The sequence below is a fragment of the Rhinoraja longicauda genome, chromosome 4 (genome assembly GCF_053455715.1).
Source record: "Rhinoraja longicauda isolate Sanriku21f chromosome 4, sRhiLon1.1, whole genome shotgun sequence".
Taxonomy (NCBI): Eukaryota; Metazoa; Chordata; class Chondrichthyes; order Rajiformes; family Arhynchobatidae; genus Rhinoraja; species Rhinoraja longicauda.
The window spans coordinates 88,907,203-88,933,913 of record NC_135956.1 but is presented as its reverse complement, the minus strand read 5'-3'; the positions used below and the strand labels follow the sequence as shown (position 1 = coordinate 88,933,913).

The 26,711-nt window shown below is 48.4% G+C and overlaps 1 protein-coding gene across 4 annotated transcripts in view; it reads right to left on the bottom strand.

The window, feature by feature from the left end:
• Positions 1-5,247: 5,247 nt before the first annotated feature.
• Positions 5,248-26,711, bottom strand: part of LOC144592961 (collagen alpha-1(XV) chain-like) — a 225,484-nt gene continuing 204,020 nt past the window's right edge. For all 4 annotated transcript variants that reach the window (XM_078398342.1, XM_078398339.1, XM_078398341.1 and 1 more), the window contains 9 exons: positions 25,925-26,053; positions 24,021-24,165; positions 22,524-22,588; positions 20,147-20,275; positions 19,986-20,045; positions 19,840-19,881; positions 17,914-18,111; positions 10,287-10,399; positions 5,248-7,976 (listed from right to left, as the gene is read on the bottom strand). In XM_078398342.1, the coding sequence (XP_078254468.1) occupies positions 7,757-7,976; positions 10,287-10,399; positions 17,914-18,111; positions 19,840-19,881; positions 19,986-20,045; positions 20,147-20,275; positions 22,524-22,588; positions 24,021-24,165; positions 25,925-26,053 (1,101 nt within the window). In that variant the 3' untranslated portion in view covers positions 5,248-7,756. The remainder of the gene's footprint in view (positions 7,977-10,286; positions 10,400-17,913; positions 18,112-19,839; positions 19,882-19,985; positions 20,046-20,146; positions 20,276-22,523; positions 22,589-24,020; positions 24,166-25,924; positions 26,054-26,711) is intronic.

Below are 26,711 nucleotides of genomic sequence, written 5' to 3'. Positions count from 1 at the left end.
CAGTAGGAGGCCATTTGGCCCTTCGAGCCCAGCACCGCCATTCATTGTGATCATGGCTGATCATCCACAATCAGTAACCCGTGCCTGCCTTCTCCACATATCCTTGATTCCACAAGCCCCTAGAGCTCTATCTAACTCTCTCTTAAATCCATCCAGTGAATTGGGCCTCCACTGCCCTCTGTGGCAGAGAATTCACAAATTCACAACTCTCTGGGTGAAAAAGTTCCTTCTCACCTCAGTTTTAAATGGCCTCCCCTTTATTCCTAGACTGTGGCCCCTGGTTCTGGACTCATGCTGCCCCAACAATTGACTGGGTTAGCCTCAATAACATTGTTTTAGATACATGAATTGATTTTAATAATAATAATAATAATACATTTATTTTTATATAGCGCTTTTCAAGATACTCAAAGACACTTTACAAAGCAAACAAGACATAAAAACAAACAAACAAACAAAAGATTTGTCCTGACGGAGAAGCGGTGAACAAACAGCGCCAGCGTCCTCTCACGTCAGGGTCCGGCAGTAAACAAACAGCGCCAGCGTCCTCTCACGTCAGGGTCCGCAGTAGACAATAAAGACACAAGACACACAATTACAATTTAACACAAACAACCATCACAGTGATTGCTCCAGGCACACCCTCACTGTGATGCAAGGCAAAGAAAAGTCTTATCTCCTCCTCATTCTTCTCCCGTGGTGCCACGAGGCGATCGAGGCTCCCGTCTTTTGAAGCCCCCACCGGGGCGATGGAAAGTCCCAGGGCCGAGCCGAGCCGAGCCGAGCAGGCCGATGAAGGTCCTGAGCCCCTACCGGGCGATGGAAAGTGCCGCGGCCAGGCCACGCAGGGCGATGAAGGGCCTGCGAGCGGGTCGATCAAACCTCGCGCTTCGGGGTGGTCGAAGTTGCTACGGCTGGAGCTCCCGAAAGCCGGTCGCCAGCCAGGGACCTGCGAACTCCCGATGTTGCGGTCTGCAGGGCCCACGGACGAAGCCTCCGAGATGGTAAGTCCAGGCCGTGCAAACCGGAGTCTTCAAGGTCCATCCTAGCTGGAGGCCGCCGACTCCACGGTGTTAGGCCGTAGCGCGAACGGAGACACAACACGATAAAGGTCGCATCTCCGTTGAGGAGGAGATTGGAAAAATAGGTTTCCCCCACCCCCCCCACCAACCCCCCACATATTCAGAGTTAAAAATAGATCAAAACGTACATTTAAACGATAACAAAGACAAAAGTGCAGCCCTCCCCCCTCCCCCCCCCCCCCCCCCCCCCCCCATGTTTTAACCGATTTTAACCCAAAAGACCACTGGGCAAGTCGAGGGCAGTTAGTTATTCACATCTAAATGCTTTTGCACCCCCAGATTTTACACGTTGTCCCCAAAAGGTTAAAATTCACATGTTGTTTGACTCGTTGGATAAGCACGGACATTTGGAACACCCACTTGCAACCACTGACTGAGATACTGGACAAAATGAACCTTCAATAAGAACTGTATCAGGAGCAGGAGGCCATTCATAACTCCAGCCTGTTCTGTCATTCACTTAGATCTAGGGGTTGCCAACTTCCTCACTCCCAAATACGGGACAAGGTGACGTCGCCGCCCCGCGTCCCACGTGACCTCACCCAGCCAGCGGCCGTGTGCTCCCGCTCCACCAATGGCAGCCGCCGGGGCCGGGGGGGCGGAGGTTGCTAGGCAACCTCAGTTCAGTGGCTCCCGGGCCTCCGGGCCTACACTGTCCGGAGCTAAAATGTCGGAAACCTACAGTGACAGGACCTAAACTGTCGGGACCTACAGCATCGGGGCCTACAGTGTCGGGGCTTCCAGTGTCGGGGCCTACGGTGTCCGGGCCTACAGTGTCGGGGCCTACAGTGTCGGGGCCTACAGTGTCCGGGCCTACGGTGTCCGGGCCTACAGTGTCGGGGCCTACAGTGTCGGGGCTTCCAGTGTCGGGGCCTACAGCGTCCGGGCCTACAGTGTACGGGCCTACAGTGTCCGGGCCTACAGTGTCCGGGCCTACAGCATCCGGGCCTACAGCGTCCGGGGCTACAGTGTCGGGGCCTACAGCGTCCGGGGCTACAGCGTCCGGGGCTACAGTGTCGGGGCCTACAGCGTCCGGGGCTACAGTGTCCGGGGCTACTGCGTCCGGGCCTACAGCGTCCGGGCCTACAGTGTCCGGGCCTACAGTGTCCGGGCCTACAGTGTTCGGGCCTACAGTGTCCGGGCCTACAGTGTCCGGGCCCACAGCGCCCCATGGGCCTAATATGGAACAAGGGCGTCCCGTACGGGACAAAACAATTTAGCCCAAAATATGGGATATCCCGGCTAATACGGGACAGTTGGCAACCCTACTTAGATCACTTGTGGCCCCTTGTTCTGGACTCCCCCAACATTGGGAACATGTTTCCTGCCTCTAATGTGTCCAACCCCTTAATAATCTTATATGTTTCGATAAGATCTCCTCTCATCCTTCTAAATTCCCGATTGTTTTTATCCCGTCTGAGTCTGTACAGTGCCTGACTTTACACTGTATTGCTGTATTTTTGTTTATTAGTCAGAGGAGCAATTGAACACATCTGGATTCCGAAATGCGGCCAACTAACACACTGACTAATGCTGCCTCAGGGCACATCTGCACGACCCCAGAGACGATTGCCAGCTGTTTATGTTGACAGTCTGCTCCTCCGCTCTGTGCCAAGCATCGTTCATTCCCCACCGCGGAACAGTCCGCCCTGGTGGACTGTGAGCGGCCGAGACCAAGTGCCAGGCTGCTGTACCATTTCATTACGGTGCTTGGTTAGTCAGTGATACGATCAATGCAAGTAGGAACGAACATTCCTGCTGAGATCTTACATGTGCCAACACTGCTTTTGCACCAGGAACTGAAGAAACTGTGACGGCTAGCCCAGAGTGCTCATTTCTGTTTTAATTGTAGTTTAGTTTAGAGATACAGCGCGGAAACAGGCCCCTTCGGCCCACCGGGTCCGCGCCGACCAGCCATCCCCGCACATCAACACTCTCCTAGATAGAGCTCTTAAGGATAGCGGAGTCAGGGGGTATGGGGAGAAGGCAGGAACGGGGTACTGATTGAGAATGATCAGCCATGATCACATTGAATGGCGGTGCTGGCTCGAAGGGCCTAATGGCCTCCTCCTGCACCTATTGTCTATTGTCTATTGTCCTACACCCACCGGTGACAATATTTACATTTACACCCAGCCAATCAACCGACCAACCCGCATGTCTTTGGAGTGTGGGAGGAAACTGAAGCTCTCGGAGAAAACCCGCGCGGGTGACGCAGTGGAGAACGTACAAACTCCGTACGGGCAGCGCCCGTAGTCGGGATCGAACCTGGGAATCCGGCGCTGCATTCGCTGTAAGGCGGCGACTCTACCGCCGCGCCACCGTGACCGTCTCGGTGCTCGCGCTGAAGTGCAAACAGAAATGCTGCAAGCACTTAACAGGTGAACGGGCAACCTTGGGAAGAGCAGGATGATCAACGTCTTGGATCAAATATCCCTCATTAATAGGCAGGGCCGAGCATAGAAACATAGACAATAGGTGCAGGAGGAGGCCATTCGGCCCTTCGAGCCTGTACGCACCGCCATTCAATATGATCATGGCTGATCATCCAACTCAGTACCCCGTACCTGCCTTCTCTCCATACCCCCTGATCCCTTTAGCCACAAGGGCCACATCTAACTCCCTCTTAAATATAGCCAATGAACTGGCCTCAACTACCTTCTGTGGCAGAGAATTCCACAGATTCACCACTCTCTGTGTGAAAAAAAACTTTCTCATCTCGGTCCTAAAAGACTTCCCCCTTATCCTTAAACTGTGACCCCTTGTTCTGGACTTCCCCAACATCGGGAACAATCTTCCTGCATCTAGCCTGTCCAACCCGTAAGAATTTTGTAAGTTTCTATAAGATCCCACCTCAATCTTCTAAATTCCAGCGAGTACAAGCCGAGTCTATCCAGTCTTTCTTCATATGAAAGTCCTGCCATCCCAGGAATCAATCTGGTGAACCTTCTCTGTACTCCCTCTATGGCAAGAATGTCTTTCCTCAGATTAGGAGACCGAAACTGTACGCAATACTCCAGGTGTGTGAGCACAGACTGGGCGGTCGTTTCATTGAACACCTTCGCTCAGTCCGCCTGGACCTACCTGATCTCCCGGTTGCCAAGCACTTTAATTCCCCTTCCCCATTCCCACACCAACCTTTCCATCCTGGGACTCCTCCATTGTCAGAGTGAGGAGGCCAAACGCAAACTGGAGTAACAGCTCCTCATATTTCGCTTGGGCAGCTCACACCCCAGCGGTATGAACATTGACTTCTCCAACTTCTCTCCGTCCCACCCCCGCTCAAAGCTTCAAAGTCGTCTTGTTGAGCCTCAGAGGAAAATAACTGCAGATGCTGGTACAAATCGTAGGTAGACACAAAATGCCGGAGTAACTCAGCGGGACAGGCAGCATCTCTGGAGAGAAGGAATGGGTGACGTTTCGGGTCGAGACCCTACTTTAGACTGTCTCCACCTATATCCTTTCTTTGTCCAGCCCCCCCGACATCAGTCTGAAGAAGGGTCTCGACCTGAAACGTCACCCATTCCTTCTCTCCAGAGATACCTCTTGTTGAGTCTCATTGTCTGTAACTAGTTTTCACCTAGGCCACAGCTAACAATGGCCTTTATCATCGTTACTTTTTTGCGTATCTTTCATTCATTTGTTCTATACATCATCGTCTATATCTCTCGTTTCCCTTTCCCCAGACTCTGTCTGAAGGAGGCTTTTGACCCCCAAAACGTCACCCAATCCTTCTCTCCAGAGGCGCTGTCTGACCCGCTGTGTCTGTGTCATCCCTCATTAGGATTCTGAGGAAGGACAATAGACAACAGGTGCAGGAGGAGGCCATTCAGCCCTTCGAGCCAGCACCGCCATTCAATGCGATCATGGCTGATCATTCTCAATCAGTACCCCGTTCCTGCCTTCTCCCCATGCCCCCTGACTCCGCTATCCTGAAGAGCTCTCTCTGCAGACCTGAAACATTGAGTCCTTCTGCCTCCACAGCTGCTGCCTGACCAGCTGAACGTTTCCAACAACGCTCCGGTTTTTTTTTTGAGTTTAGAGCTTCTGCAGTTTCTGGCACCAACTCGTGCTGAGGTCTGTTCTTTATTAAAGAAATGGACTGGTTTTGGTCAATTACGCACAGTGCCATCAGAAATTCCTTCTCTGCTCACCAATTGCATTTATTAGCTAGATTTCAAAAACTGAGACAGGGTAGATTTTTACAACAAAAAAAAATGTATTACGTTTATTCAGCTTGTGAAATATCCTTCATTTCAATACAATCTGATTTAGACATTTGGTTCATATATTAGAAAATTGTTGGTCGATGCAAAGATTTGTTCGCTGGTGTGTAGTTGGATGGGACTACATGGACTAAACCTGCAATCTCAAAGGGTTGCAACTTTGCTGCGAATGGACGGAATCTATATATTGTAAATGATCTAACTCTGCATTATCCATGTACCGAACCTCGACTGTAAATAGACTAAACCTGCTTGGTAAATGGATTCAGTCTGGACAGTAAATGCACTCAATCCTGCCATGGTGTTGAGACAAAACCTGTACTAACTCTGTGGTGTACACAAATCAAATCTGCGCTGTACAGTAATTATGAACTAAATCGGCATTTTTGAGAGTTAACTTTGTGCTGTGAATAGACTCAAGTTGCAGTGTAAATGAACTAAATCTTCAGTGCAGGTTGATTAAAATCTGCCGTGCGAGCAAAGATACTGGAGGAGCAAGATAGACCACTCCACCCTAAAAACCGTAGCACGTCACAACGCCATTTTAGTCGGCAGAAACTTGCAGAAACATTTAAAAAGAAAAATAACACAAAATCTGTGAGTTGATAGATGAGATATATTCTGCATTTTTACGGCATTATCACACATACTGTTCCCCCAAAACACTGATTACACTGCGAGAGGCAAAGCGAACGGTGGGTTTTGCTTACTAAAATGGCGGACGTTTCGCTCCTTTGCCTACTACACTTCAGCAGAGGCGATTTCGACGGGGTGGCCCATCTTGCTCCTCTAGTATCTTTGCTTAGGGAATGATCATGCTGACCAGCCGCCATTTTGAAGTACAGAGTAAGTGTGAATGGTTGTGAAACTTCAGCTCCTACATTTTTACCGTTGTGTAAAAAAAAAAAGAGGGAGAATGTTTAAATCTACCGATTGCAGGAGGAATGTGCCATACAATAAGCCAACAGGACAACAGTGGTGTTTGCTTTGACACGACAATAGGTGCAGGAGTAGGCCATTCGGCCCTTCGATCCAGATGCGCTGATGTCCAGTAACGAGGGCCTGGGCAGAGAGACTCGCTGGCCACTGTCACAAACCCCTCTCCACACACGACTGACGGGCAGAAGCATTGAATACAATGCGTTGGTGTCGAATAATACCACGCACAGAAACAGTCCTGAAAGATGCTAACAATTTGAGGGAGGACATCCTTGTCATTGAGGCAGTGCAGCGTAGGTTCACGAGATTGATCCCTGGGACGGTGGGACTGTCATAATGAGGAAAGATTGAAAAGACTAGGCTTGTACTCACTGGAGTTTAGAAGGATGAGAGGGGATCTTATAGAGACGTATAAAATTATAAATGGACTGGACAAGCTAGGTGCAGGAAAAATGTTCCCAATGTTGGGCGAGTCCAGAACCAGGGGCCACACAGTCTAAGAATAAAAGGGAGGCCATTTTAAACTGAGGTGAGAAGGAACTTTTTCACCCAGAGAGTTGTGAATTTGTGGAATTCTCTGCCACTGAGGGCAGTGGAGGCCAAATCACTGGATGGATTTAAGAGAGAGTAAGATAGAGCACTGGGGGCTGGTGGAATCAAGGGATATGGGGAGAAGGCAGGCACGGGTTATTGATTGTGGATGATCAGCCATGATCACAATGAATGGCGGTGCTGGCTCGAAGGGCCGAATGGCCTCCCCCTGCACCTATTTTCTATGTTTCTATAACCCAGTCAATGCAGAAAAAGCAGTGAAAAATGAATGCATGGGTGCATTAAGATACTTGAATACCATGATACAGAGTTTAGTAATAATAACAATGTATAGTTTTACGTTGAACGCTGTGTTAAATAATTTGGTGCGCTGCATTGTTTAGACATGATGAGGCAGATGTCACAAACAAAAGCTGACTCCCGTTCATCGCTGTGATGGGGGTGAACAGATATCTGTAATGAAAGCTGGATTCAAGGCGATTCCCAGTGAAACATAATGGCAGTGTATTCCAAGTTACATGAACCTAATAGACACGGAGGCTTGCTGTGGGGGTGGGCGGGTGAGGCAACTTCTCCATTGTACCAGCTTGGCTATGTTGTGATATGAGCAAGTTGAGTTAATCGCGGTTATAAATATGGCATTTTAACAGGGGGTCCCATTTCAATTGCTTTTCATCAGCACCAAAAGTGTCAACGAGCGCGATGAGAAATGTCCTTGAGAACGGCTCCTTAGATCGAAATACGATTTTTCTTGTGTTGATGATAGAACAGGAGGCCATGCAGATTTTTGAGATATGTCATCTTTGGCTTTCCCCTCTTCCGTTTTCCCATCAGAAAAGCAACGTTGATATTGCCCCCCTTTAATATATCTCTAGAAATAAAAAATGACCGTGTTTCGGCGTGGCGTCGAGGCTGCCGACGGACGGTAAACGGTCCCGAGCTTTCACCCGGCGGCGGTTATTTTCTCCGTGTGTGGCCCTGGAAGTAGCTGTTCTCGACGCACAGGACAATGAGGTTGTTTGCGCAGTTGTACGAGTGCTGGCTGAGGAGCTTGCCGCTGGAGAGAGGCGAGGCATTCCCCCTGGTGCTGGTGTCCGTCTTCCTCCAGCCCCCACAGTAGCGAGTCGCGACCCTGCCCCCTCTTTCGCTCGACCCGTGCCAGATTATTTTGTGAGGCCTTGTAAAGAAAGAATTAAAAAATCGATAAAATGATCGCCTCGGCGTTTTTTTTTACACCGCGAGAAGGAAGCTATGACGGTTTTGGACGGTTTTGGCCTACCTTCTCAGTTGTCACGACAACATCCCTCGAAGACGGACAAGTGGGTTCCAACTAGTGGCCCTGACCCGCAGTTATTGATTTAGCAAAGGTATCAAAAATGCTGGAGTGACTCAGCAGGGTCGGGCAGCATCTCAGGAGAGAAGGAATGGGTGACGTTTCGATTTTTTAGATTTGGAGATTCTGCGCGGAAACAGGCCCTTCGGCCCACCGGGTCCGCGCCGCCCAGCGATCCCCGCACACTAACACTATCCCACACCCACTAGGGACAATTTTTACCCAGTCAATTAACCTACAAACCTGTACGTCTTTGGAGTGTGGGAGGAAACCGAAGATCTCGGAGAAAACCCACGCAGGTCACGGGGAGAACGTACAAACTCCGTACAGACGGCGCCCGTAGTCGGGATCGAACCTGAGTCTCCGGCGCTGCATTCGCTATAAGGCAGCAACTCTATCGCTGCGCCACCGTGCTGCCCTTCTTCAGACTGAAGGAGGTTCTCGACCCGTAACGTCACCCATTTCCTTCTCTCCTGAGATGCTGCCCGACCCCACTGAGTTACTCCAGCGTTGTGTGGCGCCTTCGATTTGTACCAGCGTCCGCGGTTATTTTCCTATTCGTTATTAAGAAACCCCAATCTCCATGACCAAGAAGGACACCAGCAGCAGTTGCGCGTGAAGGCCATCGGCCAGGAAAGGTTCTCGTTCGAGTCGTCCGACATCCTGACTTGGAAATTGTTCATCTGTCACCTTTGCTTGCTCCAACTGCTGTAACTCACTATCCACAAAATGCATTATGCACCTACCACCAGAAGGACTGCAGCACTTCGAGAAGTTGGCTCACCAACTGCGACTCCAAGGGCAACAACAGAAACGTCATCAATAGACAATAGACAATAGGTGCAGGAGGAGGCCATTCGGCCCTTCGAGCCAGCACCGCCATTCACCGTGATCATGGCTGATCAGCCACAATCAGTACCCCGGTTCCTGCCTTCTCCCCATACCCCCCTGACTCTGCTATCCTTAAGAGCTCTATCTTGCTCTCTCTTGAAAGTATGCAGAGAATCGGCTTCCACTGCCTTCTGAGGCAGAGAATTCCTCTCTGAGTGAAAATGTTTGTCCTCATCTCCGTTCTAAATGGCCTACCCCTTATTGTTAAACTGTGGCCCCTGGTCTGGACTCCCCCAACATTGGGAACATGTTTCCTGCCTCTAACTTGTCCAACCTCTTAATAATCTTATACATTTCGATAAGATCCCCTCTCATCCTTCTAAATTCCAGTGTACACAAGCCTAGTCGCTCCAGTCTTTCAACATATGACAGTCCCGCCATTCCGGGAATTAACCTAGTAAACCTACACTGCACGCCCTCACCAGCAAGAATATCCTTCCTCAAATTTGGAGACCATAACTGCACACAGTACTTCAGGTGTGGTCTCACTAGGGCCCTGTACAACTGCAGAAGGACCTCTTTGCTCCTATACTCAACTCCTCTTGTTATGAAGGCCAACATTCCATTGGCTTTCTTCACTGCCTGCTGTACCTGCATGCTTCCTTTCAGTGACTGATGCACTAGGACACCCAGATCTCGTTGTACGTCCCCTTTTCCTAACTTGCCACCATTCAGATAATACTCTGCCTTCCTATTCTTACCACCAAAGTGGATAACCTCACACGTATCCATATTAAACTGCATCTGCCATGCATCCGCCCACTCACACAACCTGTCCAAGTCACCCTGCAACCTCATAGCATCTTCCTCACAGTTCTAATAGATCTAATAGAAACATATAAAATTCTTAAGGGGTTGGAGAGGCTAGATGCAGGAAGATTGTTCCCGATGTTGGGGAAGTCCAGAACTAGGGGTCACAGCTTAAGGATAAGGGGGAAGTCTTTTAGGACCGAGATGAGAAAACATTTCTTCACACAGATAGTGGTGAGTCTGTGGAATTCTCTGCCACAGAAGGTAGTTGAGGCCAGTTCATTGGCTATATTTAAGAGGGAGTTAGATGTGGCCCTTGTGGCTAAAGGGATCAGGGGGTATGGAGAGAAGGCAGGTACAGGTTACTGAGCTGGATGATCAGCCATGATCATATTGAATGGCGGTGCAGGCTCGAAGGGCCGAATGGCCTACACCTGCACCTATTTTCTATGTTTCTATGTTTCTATGTTTCACGCTTTGCATTTGTCTTAATTGTTCTAGTGCAATTCTTACCAGGTCGAATCCTTCATGATGTTTCTTCCATTGAAGGAGTATATAGGAATGCCTGTGTTGAATGTAGCATGGCTCTTAAAGATCGACTCCCAACTGTCAAACAGCACTTCCCCCTGTCGAAAGGAAACAGAAGTTATTAACCTGAATTTGCTTCCTAATATCTAGGATGTGGAAACCAAAATGAACTTGCGTCCATTTAACACAAAGGGTGTTTTCTTAATCAACGGTTTTAGTGAAAATTTGCCTTCCGTGCCTGATTTTTCACAGGAAGGACTGATTCTTCACGGAACCAGCAAAGTTACCTCATGACTGTGACTAATTCCCACGCCTGGTCAATCCATATTCCTGACAATTTGCCCCTTCTCCTCAGAAGCCATAACTCACCTCACATACCACCGATCAGCCAAAACATTATGACCCGATGAGCCAAAACATTATGACCACCTGCCTAATATGCTGTTGGTCCTCCGTGTGCAGCCCCATACGTAGCAGGGTGTGATGCACTGTGTATTGTGACACATTCCTCCCGTGGCCACCATTAAAACTTTCTGTGCCTTGTGCCACAGTCGACCTTCCTTTCGATTCGGACCAGACGGGATAGCCTTCGTTGCCCTCGCGCATCGATGAGCCTTGGGCGCCCAACACCCGGTTTGTGGTTTGCCCCTCCTTGGACCACTGTCGGTCGGTACTCACCACTGCTGACCGGGAGCACCCCACAAGCCTTGCCGTTTCAGAGATGCTCCAACCCAGTCGTCTGGCCATAACAAGTTGGCCCTTGTCAAAGTAGCTCAGGTCTTTACTGCCCATTTCTCCGTAAATTGGAGGAACAGCACCTCATATTTCGCTTGGGCAGCTTGCAGCCCAGCGTTATGAACATTGACTTCTCCAACTTCAGATAGTTCCTCTGTCCCTCTCTTCCCCTCCCCATTCCCAGTTCTCCCACTAGTCTTCCTGTCTCCTACTAAATCCTTTCTTTGTCCCGCCCCCTCCCCCTCCCCTGACATCAGTCTGAAGAAGGGTCTCGACCCGAAATGTCACCCATTCCTTCTCTCCTGAGATGCTGCCTGACCCGCTGAGTTACTCCAGCTTTTTGTGTCTACCTTCTCCAGTGTTCAGTGTGTTTTACCATAAATCAGCAGCCCCCCTTGTGTTTCTAGTCTCTTGGTGATTGGGGCATATCTTCAATAGTGGACAGAAAATGTGTCTGTAACGATCTGCATTAAGCAGGGGCTGTGGTATTTCCCTTCAAATTCCATTCCCTTAGAAACATAGAAAATAGCTGCAGGAAGAGGCCATTCGGCCCTCCGAGCCAGCATTGCCATTCATTGTGATCATGGCTGATCATCCACAATCAGTAATCCGTGCCTGCCTTCTCCCCATATCCCTTGATTCCACTAGCCCCTAGAGCTCTGTCCAACTCTCTCTTAAATCCATCCAGTGATTTGGCCTCCACTGCCCTCTGTGGCAGAGAATTCCACAAATTCACAACTCTCTGGGTGAAAAAGTTGCTTCTCACCTCAATTTTAAATGGCCTCCTTTTTATTTGAAGACTGTGGCCCCTGGTTCTGGACTCGCCCAACATTGGGAACATTTTTCCTGCATCTAGCTTGTCCAGTCCTTTTATGATTTTATACGTCTCTATAAGATTCCCCTCTTATCCTTCTAAACTCCAGTGAATACAAGCCTAGTCTTTTCAATCTTTCCTCATATGACAGTCCCGCCATCCCAGGGATCAATCTGGTGAACCTACACTGCACTGCCTCAATTACAAGGATGTCCTTCCTCAGATTAGGAGACCAGAACTGTACACAATACTCCAGATGTGGTCTCACCAGGGCCCTGTACAACTGCAGAAGAAACTGCAGAAGACCTTCTAATTAAAACATTAAGTCTTAAGGATGGGGGCATAAAGTGTACACTCCCTGTCACTGTGAGCCAACATCTCAAAACGGGGGAAGAGAAACTGATGAACGCAGCGGCAGAAATGCGGGCACGCAGAAAGGAGCGCAGCAACTTCAACAGACCAGAGACCGCACACAAATCTGACCTAAGAAGATCTTGTGGCCTAAGAAGATCTAGTTAAAGGAAACTCAGATCTGAAGGCCCTCCATTTATCACAGAGGATTTTAATGCAACTTGCCATGGAAATATCTAATCGGTTTAAATAAATAATCACCCTCATGCCTTGTTCATGCAAATGGAGCAATTGAATGATTCCCAACGTTGACTGCAAATCCTCAGCTCTGCCAAGAAGTGTTTGATTTCCATCTGTGCATCGACTGAAACTCAGTTTAGCTTTTTTTGTAATTGCTAATTTGAGTTGGTAGAACTGTGCTTTCGGCTGCCAAAGTACTGACAGCTTCAACTACTGCAGGAAGGAACTGCAGGCGCTGGTTTAAACCCGACACAAAAAAAGTTGGAGTAACTCAGCGGGACAGACAGCATTGCTGGAGAGAAGGAATAGACAATGATTCGGGGGGAGGGAGGGGGGGATAAGGGGGGTTGAGGGGGGTGGAGTGGGGGGGAGGGGAGGGGGGGGGAGGGGGGAGGGGAGAGGGGAGGGGAGGGGAGGAGGGAGTGAGGGGAGGGGGTGGGGAAGAGAGAGGGTGGGAGGGAAAGAGGGAGGGGAGGAGCAAGGGGGAGGGAGGGGAAGGGGTGGGGGAGGGGGGGGTGGAGGGAGAGGGGTGAGGGGAGGGGGTGAGGGAGGGGAGAGAGGGGAAGGGGGGGAGGGGAGGGGAGGAGGGAGTGAGGGGAGAGGGGGAAGGGGATGGGGGGGGAGGAGAGGGTGCTGCACCAATGCAGGAGAGGTGTGAGCCCAATGGGTCCACTTGGTCTGGTATCCCTCTAAAACCTTTCAACACCAAACCTAATTCTAAACCAAAATCTAAACCTTAAATAAGCATAGATTTGAAATTCATCCTCACCATCTGCCTTAAAATCTTTTCACTGCAATATCAATTGGCCATGGGTCTCCCAGTAATTTTTCAGCGTCCATGTTGCCTCTTATACCTTCGGTGGTACTTGTGAACGTACATAACGAGAGATGCTGGAACTCTCATCACTGAGCACTGGTTTAGAATAGTATTGAGCAGAACGCCATCCTCCATTACCCAGTTTTTGATGGTCGAAAACCAGGTTACCACATTGATAATAGACAATAGACAATAGGTGCATTCGGCCCTTCGAGCCAGCACCGCCATTCAATGTGATCATGGCTGATCATTCACAATCAGTACCCCGTTCCTGCCTTCTCCCCATACCCCCTGACTCCGCTATCACCAAGAGCTCTATCTAGCTCTCTCTTGAAAGCATCCAGAGAATTGGCCTCCACTGCCTTCTGAGGCAAAGAATTCCACAGATTTACAACTCTCTGAGTGAAAAAGTTTTTCCTCTTCTCCGTTCTAAATGGCCTACCCCTTATTCTTAAACTGTGGCCCCTGGTTCTGGACTCCCCCATCATTGGGAACATGTTTCCTGCCTCTAACGTGTCCAACCCCTTAATAATCTTATATGTTTCAATAAGATACCCTCTCATCCTTCTAAATTCCAGTGTATACAAGCCCAGTCGCTCCAGTCTTTCAACATATGACAGTCCCGCCATACCAGGAATTAACCTAGTAAACCTGCGCTGCACTCCCTCAATAGCAAGAATGTCGTCCTCAAATTTGGAGACCAAAACTGCACACAGTACTCCAGGTGCGGTCTCACTAGGGCCCTGTACAACTGCAGAAGGACCTCTTTGCTCCTATACGTTTGACATATGTGCACTGTAAGGAGTTTGTACGTTCTCCCCGTGACCTGCGTGGGTTTTCTCCGAGATCTTCGGTTTCCTCCCACACTCCAAAGACGTGCAGGTATGTAGGTTAATTGGCTGGGTAAATGTAAAAATTGTCCCTAGTGGGTGTAGGATAGTGTTAATGTACGGGGATCGCTGGGCGGCGTGGACTCGGTGGGCCGAAAAGGCCTGTTTCCGCGCTGTATATATATGATATGATATGATACGTCAAACACCTGAGAGACTATATGTGCCGTGCAGACTGACTGTATTGCCAATAAATTCTAACTTGCTTTATCCGTTCTCAAGTGACTTGTGTTTCCGGCTGAGATGTAAAGTAAGGATGATTTGTTATTGTGGTTTTCAAGCAGACAGTTCTTGACTGACTGATGTTAATGCATTTTTGAGGTAATAACTGGGAGAGCAGACAATGGTAATGTTGTAGTTGTAATTAATCAAGATTTTCAAACGCCTTTTAGTACGAGCATTAATGATAGACTAATGAATCAGGCCAAGGAATTCATAGGTGGGAACAAGGAGTGAAATAGACCATTAGTTGTTTAGTTTAGTTTAGTTTAGAGATACAGCGAGGCCAACAGGCCCTTTCGGCCCACCAGGTCCGCACCGACCAGCGATCCCCCCGCACTAACACTATCCTACACCCACTGGGGACAATTTTTACATTTACCCAGCCAATTAACCTACAAACCTGCGTGCAGCGTAGGTTTACGAGGTTAATTCCCGGAATGGCAGGACTGTCATATGTTGAAAGACTGGAGCGACTAGGCTTGTGTACACTGGAATTTAGAAGGATGAGAGGGGATCTTATCGAAAAGTATAAGATTATTAAGGGGTTGTACACGTTAGAGGCAGGAAACATGTTCCCAATGTTGGGGGAGTCCAGAACCAGGGGTCACAGTTTAAGAATAAGGGGTAGGCCATTTAGAACTGAGATGAGGAAAAACTTTTTCAGTCAGAGAGTTGTGAATCTGTGGAATTCACTGCCTCAGAAGGCAGTGGAGGCCAATTCTCTGAATGCATTCAAGAGAGAGCTAGATAGAGCTCGTAAGGATAGCGGAGTCAGGGGGTATGGGGATAAGGCAGGAACGGGGTACTGATTGAGAATGATCAGCCATGATCACAATGAATGGCGGTGCTGGCTCGAAGGGCCGAATGGCCTCCTCCTGCACCTATTGTCTATTGTCTATTGCCTTTGGAGTGTGGGAGGAAACCGAAGATCTCGGAGAAAACCCACGCAGGTCACGGGGAGAACGTACAAACTCCGTGCAGACAGCCAGCCGTAGTCGGGATCGAACCCGGGTCTCATTCGCTGGAAGGCAGCAACTCTACGGATTTTGTACCTTCTCCCCGCGACCTGCGTGGGTTTTCTCCGAGATGTTGAGTTTCTCCCACACACCAAAGACGTGCAGGTTTGTAGGCTAATTGGCGTGTGCATGTGTAAATCGTCTCTAGTGTGTGTAAGATAGTGTTAACGTGCGGGGATCGCTGGTCGGTGCGGACTTAGTGGGCCTAGCGGCCTGTTTCCGCGCTGTATCTCTAAACTAAACTAAACTAAACCTCTCGGTTTACACTAATAGTTAAAATGAACCTCCGTCAGCAAAGTTACTTGCCTCTGCAGACTCCAGCAGGATAAGTAGATGCAAACCAGCCAAATCCCTCCAGATGGAACAGATTGTCATAAAGCTATTATTTCCTGTATTTGCACCGGAAAATTATCAGGAAACTTGTTAGATGCTCGCAAAAACTATCAGCAACATGATGAGGAAAATGTAAACATGAATGCAAGGATATTTAACAACCATCTCATAGCATTGGCTGGTCTTCGAAACGGCTTGTTGCAAATTTATTCAAACTAGTATCTTGATAAGGACGTCCTTGTCATTGAGGCAGTGCAGCGTAGGTTCACGAGATTGATCCCTGGGATGGCGGGACTGTCACAATGAGGAAAGATTGAAAAGACTAGGCTTGTACTCACTGGAGTTTAGAAGGATGAGAGGGGATCTTACACAAAAACGTATAAAATTATAAAAGGACTGGACAAGCTAGATGCAGGAAAAAATGTTCCCAATGTTGGGCGAGTCCAGAACCAGGGGCCACACAGTCTTAGAATAAAGGGGAGGCCTTTTAAAACTGAGGTGAGAAGGAACTTTTTCACCTAGAGAGTTGTGAATTTGTGGAATTCTCTGCCGCAGAGGGCAGTGGAGGCCAAATCACTGGATGGATTTAAGAGAGAGTTAGATAGAGCTCTAGGGGCTAGTGGAATCAAGGGATATGAGGAAAAGGCAGGCACGAGTTATTGATTGTGGACGATCAGCCATGATCACTATGAATGGTGGTGCTGGCTCGAAGGGCCGAATGGTCTCCTCCTGCACCTATATTCTATGTTTCTATGTTTCTATGATATCCACCGTAATCTGATTTTCCAATTTTCTCCCCACGTCTTTTGTTTAACATGTCTATGCACGTTGTGCCAAGCCTAACTGTTTGTGAACACTCTTTGGCGAGCAGAGGGTCTCGCTGTGATAGTCGCCTCTCAACTTCCACCCCTTCAATTGCTACTTCTTCAATGCATTGTCAGCTGTTTCTCTTTTTCCCCCGAAAGTTTTGCTTTTGCTCAAGTATTTTTCCAAAGGCAGGAACGAGGTACTGATTGAGAATGATCAGCCATGATCACATTGAATGGTGGTGCTGGCTCGAAGGGCCGAATGGCCTCCTCCTGCACCTATTGTCTATTGGATGATCAGTCATGATCACAATGAATGGCGGTGCTGGCTCGAAGGGCCGAATGGCCTCCTCCTGCACCTATTTTTCCATGTTTCTATGTTTCTATGTTAAATTATAGTTGAAAAGTTCCTCTCCAGTTTCCTCTGTTCACAGCCTAGGAAGGGATTTGAAGATTCCTTGAAATATAACGTTATTCCTGGGATCACGATATCTATTTATTGTTCTCTCACCTCAAATAAATTCATGGATATTCAGGATTTCTTTCTTTTAGCTCTCACAAGCATACTCTTTTTAGTTTAGTTTAGCTGAGAAATACAGTGTGGAAACAGACCCTGCGGCCCACCAAGTCTTCCTTGACCAGCAATCACCTGTACACTTGTTCTACGTTATGCCAATTTTTTGCATCCTACACACCAGGTGCAATTTACGGAGGCCAATTTACATACAAACCTGCACGTCTTTGGAGCGTGGGTGGAAACGGGAATGGCGGGGCTGTCGTATGTTGAAAGGCTGGAGCGATTGGGCTTGTATACACTGGAATTTAGAAGGATGAGGGGGGGATCTTATTGAAACATATAAGATAATTAGGGGATTGGACACATTAGAGGCAGGAAACATGTTCCCAATGTTGGGGGAGTCCAGAACAAGGGGCCACAGTTTAAGAATAAGGGGTAGGCCATTTAGAACGGAGATGAGGAAGAACTTTTTCAGTCAGAGAGTGGTGAAGGTGTGGAATTCTCTGCCTCAGAAGGCAGTGGAGGCCAGTTCGTTGGATGCTTTCAAGAGAGAGCTGGATAGAGCTCTTAAGGATAGCGGAGTGAGGGGGTATGGGGAGAAGGCAGGAACGGGGTACTGATTGAGAGTTATCAGCCATGATCGCATTGAATGGCGGTGCTGGCTCGAAGGGCTGAATGGCCTCCTCCTGCACCTATTGTCTATTGTCTATTGAAACCGGAGCACCCGGAGAAAAACCCACGCAGGTTCACGGGGAGAACGTTCGAACTCCGCACAGACAGCGCCCGTGGTCGGGATCGAAGCCGTTGTCCCTGGCGCTGCGAGGCAGCGACTCTACCGCCAGAAGCAGCAACCAAAACGCAAATGTATCACCTTTAGGTTGACGACTGGCATGTTCAACCTGTCGGTTTTCCTCACGATGGTGTACAGGTCCTGCAGCTGAGAGGAGAGGAAGGCGCGGTAGGTTGCCATGGAGCCCATCGCCTGCGCTTGCTGGAAACACTGCAGATCGGCACCGTGGATACCACGCATGTTACCGGACAGGGGCGTGTTCAAAGCCACGAGGTGCAACTGTAAAGAAACACGAAGGAGAGGTTTAAGTTTAAGTACATAATAGCACGCACAGGCCAATCAGGAAACAAACTATCCTCCATCCAGTTTGGCTGGGTGGCTTTAATAAACAATAGACAATAGGTGCAGGAGGAGGCCATTCGGCACTTCGAGCCAGCACCGCCATTCAATGTGATCATGGCTGATCATCCACAATCAGTACCCCGTTCCTGCCTTCTCCACATACCCCCTGACTCCGCTATCTTTAAGAGCTCTATTTAGCTCTCTCTTGAATGCATTCAGAGAATTGGCCTCCACTGCCTTCTGAGGCAGCGAATTCCACAGATTCACAACCCTCTGAGTGAAAAAAGTTTTTCCTCATCTCCGTTCTAAATGGCCTACCCCTTATTCTTAAACTGTGGCCCCTGGTTCTGGACTCCCCCAACATTGGGAACATGTTTCCTGCCTCTAACGTGTCCAACCCCTTAATAATCTTATATGTTTCGATAAGATCCCCTCTCATCCTTCTAAATTCCAGTGTATACAAGCCTAGTCGCTCCAGTCTTTCAACATATGACAGTCCCGCCATTCCGGGAATTAACCTAGTAAACCTACGCTGCACGTGTAGGTGTCAGATCAACAGCAAACTTTACATCCTTTCTTTGTCCCACCCCTTCCCCTGACACCAAAGTCTCGACCTGAAACGTCACCCATTCCTTCTCTCCTGAGATGCTGCCTGACCCGCTGAGTTACTCCAGCATTTTGTGATACCTTCAACTTGTAATCTGCACTTTGTAACGTTTGCTTTGTTCTACCTTTTGTACTTGAGTTTAGCTTGATTGTACTCATGCACAGTATTATCTGATTTTATTGGACTGCTGCAAGCAAAAGCTCTTCCCTCTACCTCGGTATAATTGACAATAATAAACCGAAACCTAAACCTGAATATTGCACTTGGCCCACAGATCCACATTGATTTGTGTAGGAAGTAATTTCCTCAGAGTTCACAGTGACAAGATCCCATAGAAACATAGAAAATAGGTGCATGAGGTGGCCATTTGGCCCTTCGAGCCAGCACCGCCATTCATTGTAATCATGGCTGATCATCCACAATCAGTAACCCGTGCCTGCCTTCTCCCCATATCCCTTGATTCCACTAACCCCTAGAGCTCTATCTAACTCTCTCTTAAATTCATCCAGTGATTTGGCCTCCACCGCCCTCTGTGGCAGAGAATTCCACAAATTCACAGCTCTCTGGGTGAAAAAGTTCCTTCTCACCTCAGTTTTAAATGGCCTCCCCTTTATTCTTAGACTGTGGCCCCTGGTTCTGGACTCCCCCAACCATTGGGAACATTTTTCCTGCATCTAGCTTGTCCAGTCCTTTTATAATTTTATACGTCTCTATAAGATCCCCTCTCGTCCTTCTAAACTCCAGTGATTACAAGCCTAGCCTTTCCAATTTTTCCTCATATGACAGTCCCGCCATCCCGGGGATTAACCTGGTGGAGCTACGCCGCACTGCCTCAATAGCAAGGACATCCTTCCTCAAATTAGGAGACCAAAACTGCACACAATACTCCAGATGTGGTCTCACCAGGGCCCTGTGTACAACGATACTATACTATCCTAGATCCCATCTCCCCTTTTGACGATGCATCATTTTGAATTTGATCTTGACCAGTTATGAAACTTGGCACTGATTGCGAGATTTTAGCTTCGAACACCTTGAGTCAATGCGACATTACTTACAGCAGGTTTCTGGTCATTCATCTTTGGGAATGTGTTTGGTGCCTGATGGGACAAAAAGAAACACGTGCATGAAGTCATCGGTTTATTGAGAAGCGTTCTTCTTCAGTTTAATCTCAGTCGAGCCGGGCGCAATAGTGTTTACTTACCGAGTAAGTGTTCAGTGATTGGAATGGGTCATCAGCTGGAGCAGGAATCAAATCGCCAAGCTGCAAATAATATTGCAAACCGCCCCCCCCAAAAAACATATTAAAATATATTTTGATCCAAGAATATATTTCAGAATTGGTGCTCATTTTTAGGCACTCACTTGGAGCTTCCTCCAGCCGTTGTAAACTCGGATGTACAGGTTACTCCCGTCTGCCACATAGCCCAGGGTTCCTTCTGAGACAGAATAGGTTGCTTTGTGCATTAGGTCCATGTTCCTGTACACTGCCACCTGTTCAACACATGAGATAAACAAGGTGAGGTTTTAAACTACAGTATTCAACAATTAGGAGCAGAATGAGATAAACTTTACAGGGTAAAAATGTATTCCATTCAACACTATTCAGAGTTCAATACTAATTAGAAGGATGAGAGGAGATCCTATCGAAACGTATAAGATTATTAAGGGGTTGGACACGTTAGAGGCAGGAAACATGTTCCCAATGTTTGGGGGAGTCCAGAACAAGGGGCCGCAGTTTAAGAATAAGGGGTAGGCCATTTAGAACTGAGATGAGGAAAAACATTTTCAGTCAGAGAGTTGTGAATCTGTGGAATTCTCTGCCTCAGAAGGCAGTGGAGGCCAATTCTCTGAATGCATTCAAGAGAGAGCTATATAGAGCTCTCAAGGATAGTGGAGTCAATAGACAATAGACAATAGGCGCAGGAGGAGGCCATTCGGCCCTTTGAGCCAGCACCGCCATTCAATGTGATCATGGCTGATCATTCTCAATCAGTGCCCCGTTCCTGCCTTCTCCCCATACCCCCTGACTCCGCTATCCTTAAGAGCTCTATCCAGCTCTCTCTTGAATGCATTCAAGTCAGGGGGTATGGGGAGAAGGCAGGAACGGGGTACTGATTGAGAATGATCAGCCATGATCACATTGAATGGCGGTGCTGGCTCGAAGGGCCGAATGGCCTCCTCCTGCACCTATTGTCTATTGTCTAATTCAAGTCTCCTAATTTGAGGAAGGACGTCCTTGCTATTGAGGTCGGTTCACGAGGGCTAATCCCCGGGATGGCGGGACTGTCGTATGAGGAAAGATTGGAAAGACTGGGATTGTGTTCACTGGAGTTTAGAAGGATGAGAGGGGGGGATCTTATAGAGACGTATAAAATTATAAAAGCTAGATGCAGGAAAAAATGTTCCCAATGTTGGGGGAGTCCAGAACCAAGGGGACACAGTCTAAGAATAAAGGGGAGGTCATTCAAAACTGAGGTGAGAAGAAACTTTTTCACCCAGAGAGTCGTGAATTTGTGGGATTCTCTGCCACAGAGGGCAGTGGAGGCCAAATCACTGGATGGATTTAAAAGAGAGTTAGATGGTTATAACAGTTATTATATATAAAATGAAAACTATTCATGTTAAAATAAGCACCATCATCACTTTGTAATGAAGATAAAAGTTCTAGTCGCATAAACAAAGCCCGTCCTAAACATTCTCGCGTTCGGCCCCAAACTCTGGAATTCCCTTTCTAAACCTTGTCATTCCCATTTTTCAAGACATTCCTACTTCTGTTCCAATGTCCCTTTCTTTGGTCTGATGTCAATTTTCCATCCAATCCCCATCCCTTCTCTCCAGAGATGCTGACCCGCTGAGTTACTCCAGCATTTTGTGTCTGCCTCAGATCCAATCAAGTTCCCTTGAAGCGTCAGCAGCCTTTCCATGTCCCTCACGAGAAGCTGCCCGACCCGCAGAGTATTTTATTTTGTGAACCTGCATCTGGGGTTCCCTGTGTCCCCAAACAGCGTCTATAAACCTGGCCTCAATCAAATGTTAGGCAAGGGACATGCAAGAATGTTGGAGAGTCAGGGAAAGTTGGAGACGGGGTCATTTTGGGAGTACATAGGGCCTAATGACTAGGCTTGTGTACACTGGAATTTAGAAGGATGAGAGGAGATCTTATCGAAACATATAAGATTATTAAGGGGTTGGACACGTTAGAGGCAGGAAACATGTTCCCAATGTTGGGGGAGTCCAGAACCAGGGGTCACAATTTAAGAATAAGGGGTAGGCCATTTAGAACTGAGATGAGGAAAAACCTTTTCAGTCAGAGAGTTGTGAATCTGTGGAATTCTCTGCCCCAGAAGGCAGTGGAGGCCAATTCTCTGAATGCATTCAAAAGAGAGCTAGATAGAGCTCTTAAGGATAGCGGAGTCAGGGGGTATGGGGAAAGGGCAGGAATGGGGTACTGATTGAGAATGACCAGCCATGATCACATTGAATGGCGGTGCTGGCTCGAAGGGCCGAATGGCCTCCTCCTGCACCTATTGTCTATTGAATATTTTGGAGGACCAAGAACCAAGGTGCAACCCTGGGACGTCGGCAGTGAGGCGTTCTAGGCTGAAGTGTTTGTTACTCCGTGCACGAGGGAAGCTCTAGGGATCCATGGCTGTGCTCTCCAGGGATTTCCAATGGAACGGCTCAGCCTTGCCTACGTTCCTCCACGATACACTCGTCTACCACGTCCTCTCCCACTCACCACGCTGCCACTGCCTCCTCGCCCTGGTGGTCCGGCTGGTCCCGGGGGTCCGGGAAGCGAGATGCCTGTAAATGAAGAAGAACACAACACTGAAAGGTGAGAACTGGGCCTCCACTCCAACGCGGACACTTCGCAGCGCAGCAACCACAAGCTCCAAGGGGGACGTAAAACAGAGGTACCCCTGGCTTCGTCTTGACCTCCCGACCTCCGGGCATCTTGTGCCCCTTTGACGTGTAGGAAATAAACTGGAGATGCGGTCATAAATCGAAGGTAGACAAAACAAAATGCTGGAGATTACAGGGCCCTGGTGAGGCCACATCTGGAGTATTGTGCACAGTTTGGATCTCCTCATTTGAGGAAGGTCATCCTTGTAATTGAGGGCGTGCAGCGTAGGTTCACTAGGTTAATTCCCGGAATGGCGGGACTGTCGTATGTTGAAAGACTGGAGCGACTAGGTTTGTATACACTGGAATTTAGAAGGATGAGAGGGGATCTTATCAAAAAACGTATAAAATTATTAAGGGGTTGGACACGTTAGCGGCAGGAAACATGTTCCCAATATTGGGGGAGTCCAGAACAAGAGGCCACAGTTTAAGAATAAGGGGTAGGCCATTTAGAACTGAGATGAGGTTAATTCCCGGAATGGCAGGGCTGTCTTATGAGGAAAGATTGAAAAGACTAGGCTTGTATTCACTGGAGTTTAGAAGGATGAGAGGGGAGGCCATTTAAAACCGAGGTGAGAAGAAACTTTTTCACCCAGAGAGTTGTGAATTTGTGGAATTCTCTGCCACAGAGGGCAGCGGAGACCAATTCACTGGATGGATTTAAGAGAGTGTTAGATAGAGCTCTTGGGGCTAGTGGAATCAAGGGATATGGGGAGAAGGCAGGCACGGGTTATTGATTGTGATCGATCAGCCATGCTCACAATGAATGGCGGTGCAGGCTCGATGAGCCAAATGGCCTCCTCCTGCACCTATTTTCTATGTTTCTATGAGCAACTCAACGGGTCAGGTAGCATCTCCGGAGAGAAGGAATGGGTGACGTTTCTGGTCAGTCTGAAGAAGGGTCTCGACCTGAAACGTCCCCCTTTCCTTCTCTCCAGAGATGCTGCCTGACCCGCTGAGTTACTCCGGCATTTTTGTCGGTCTACCTTTTGCCCTTTAGAAACATAGAAAGTAGGTGTAGGAGTAGGCCATTCGGCCCTTCGAGCCAGCACTGCCATTCAATATGATCATGGCTGATCATCCAACTCAGTATCCCGTACCTGCCTTCTCTCCATACCCCCTGATCCCTTTAGCCACAAGGGCCACATCTAACTCCCTCTTAAATATAGCCAATGAACTGGCCTCAACTACCTTCTGTGGCAGAGAATTCCACAGATTCACCACTCTCTGTGTGAAGAAAAACGTTGTCATCTTTGATGGTCAGTTTAAATTCCCCAGTTGAATGTGGAAGACCTGAAATTGAAATCCGATTGAGTGTCCGAGCGAGACTCACCTGATCCATAAATTCCCGGCATTCCTGGTTGCCCAGGGGGGCCCGGACGTCCCGGCGCACCCATAGCCCCGTATCCCGGAGCTCCCGGCATTCCCGGCATTCCGGGCGGGCCCATCGGACCAATGACAGACTCGCCCTTGGGTCCCTGCGGGGCGGGGAGGTAGGAAAGTGAAGCACGTGTAATGGAAGCGACCTTCGGTTTTTTTTTTACGTTGGAGAGTGAACGGCTTAAAGCCAGAAGACTTAAAGAGAAGAAGAGTTGAGATATATAAGAAGATAACTGCAGATGCCGGTACAAATCGAAGGTATTTATTCACAAAATGCTGGAGTAACTCAGCAGGTCAGGCAGCATCTCGGGAGAGAAGGAATGGGTGACGTTTCGGGTCGAGACCCTTCTTCAGACTGATGTCAGGGGGGCGGGACAAAGGAAGGATATAGGTGGAGACTGGAAGATAGAGGGAGATCTGGGAAGGAGGAGGGGACGGGAGGGACAGAGGAACTATCTAAAATTGGAGAAGTCGATGTTCATACCACTGGGCTGCAAACTGCCCAGGCGAAATATGAGGTGCTGTTCCTCCAATTGAGCTGAGATGCTTGTCTATCAGTCTGTAAAGAAGTATTTATGACCTTTTTGTTTTGTTTTCATCTTTATCAAAGCTGCGGTATTTTTCGTTTGTGAATGAATGAATGAATGAATGAATGAATGGATGAATGAATGAATGAATGAATGAATGAATGGATGGATGGATGGATGGATGAATGGATGGATGGATGAATGAATGAATGAATGAATGAATGAATGGATGGATGGATGGATGGATGAATGAATGAATGAATGAATGGATGAATGAATGAATGAATGAATGGATGGATGGATGGATGGATGGATGGATGGATGGATGGATGAACAGGCTCGGCCATCGTTTCGTTCAACGCAGGCTCGGCGATCGTTTCGCTCAACACCTTCACTCAGCCCGCCTTAACCAACCTGATCTCCCGGTGGCTCAGCACTTCAACTCCCCCCCCCCAATAGTTTTTATACTACTCTTTGTAAATTGCCCCACGGGGACAAATAAAGTGTTTTTGAACATGGACTTGAATGTACTGAGGTACGGTGAAATCCATTTCTGCCTGCAGTACAGTAAAAGTATCACTGCACTTACATACATACTAGGTGAGCATCTCAGATACAATACAAGTATACACCGATCAGCCAAAACATTATGACCACTGACAGGTGAGGTGAATAACGTTGATTATCTTGTTACAATGGCACCTGTCAAGGGGTGGGATATATTAGGCAGCAAGTGAACAGTCAGTTCTTGAAGTTGACGTGTTGGATGCAGGAGAAATGGGCAGGAGTAAAGACCTGAGCGACTTTGACAAGGGCCAAATTGTTATGGCCAGACGACTGGGTCAGAGCATCTCTGAAACGGCAAGGCTTGTGGGGTGCTCCCAGTCAGCAGTGGTGAGTGCCTACCGACAGTGGTCCGAGGAGGGACAAACCACAAACCGGCGACAGACAGGGTGTTGGGCGCCCAAGGCTCATCGATGCGCGAGGGCAACGAAGGCTATCCCGTCTGGTCCGAACCGACAGAAGTCACAGAAAATGTTAATGGTGGTCACGGGAGGAATGTGTCGCAATACACAGTGCATCGCACCCTGCTGCGTATGGGGCTGCACACGGAGGACCAACAGCATATTAGGCATGTGGCCATAATGTTTTGGCTCATCGGGTGATAATGTTTTGGCTGATCGGCGTATAGTAGTGTAGTATAGCTGAGACAATATTTTCAAGTCCCAGTTGTTGTAAGTGCAGGGATCTTGATCTGATTGTTTGTCTTTGTTGTGTTATGCTTGGCTGAGGAGGGAGTGTGTTAAGGATTTTGTTCCGGGTTACTTACCACAGGCCCAGGTCGCCCGTGAGGCCCAGTGGGGCCTGGTGGCCCAGGCATACCAGGCAAGAACAAGCTGCCAGATGATTCTCCTTTCTCCCCCTTCTCACCGAATGTTCCCGTCTCTCCTTTTTCACCCTTCAAAGTAAGGCAAAGGGAAACTTTAGACAATAGACAATAGGTGCCATTCGGCCCTTCGAGCCAGCACCGCCATTCAATGTGATCGTGGCTGATCATTCACAATCAGTACCCCGTTCCTGCCTTCTCCCCGTATCCCCTGACTCCGCCATCATTAAGAGCTCTATCTAGCTCTCTCTTGAAAATCATCCAGAGAATTGGCCTCCACTGCCTTCTGAGGCAGAGAATTCCACAGCTTCACAAAGACTCTGAGTGAAAAAGTTCTTCCTCATCTCCGTTCTAAATGGGCTACCCCTTATTCTTAAACTGTGGCCCCTGGTTCTGGACTCCCCCAACATTGGGAACATGTTTCCTGCCTCTAATGTGTCAAACCCCTTAATAATCTTATACGTTTCGATAAGATCTCCCCTCATCCTTCTAAATTCCAGTGTATACAAGCCTAGTCGCTCCAGTCTTTCAACATATGACAGTCCCGCCATTTCCGGGAATTAACCTAGTAAACCTACGCTGCACGCCCTCAATAGCAAGAATATCCTTCCTCAAATTTGGAGACCAAAACTCAAATTTGGAGGCACAAAATGCTGGAGTAACTGGGAGGGTCAGGCAGCATCTCCGGAGGGAAGGAACGGGTGACGTTTCGGGTCGAGACCTGAAAACT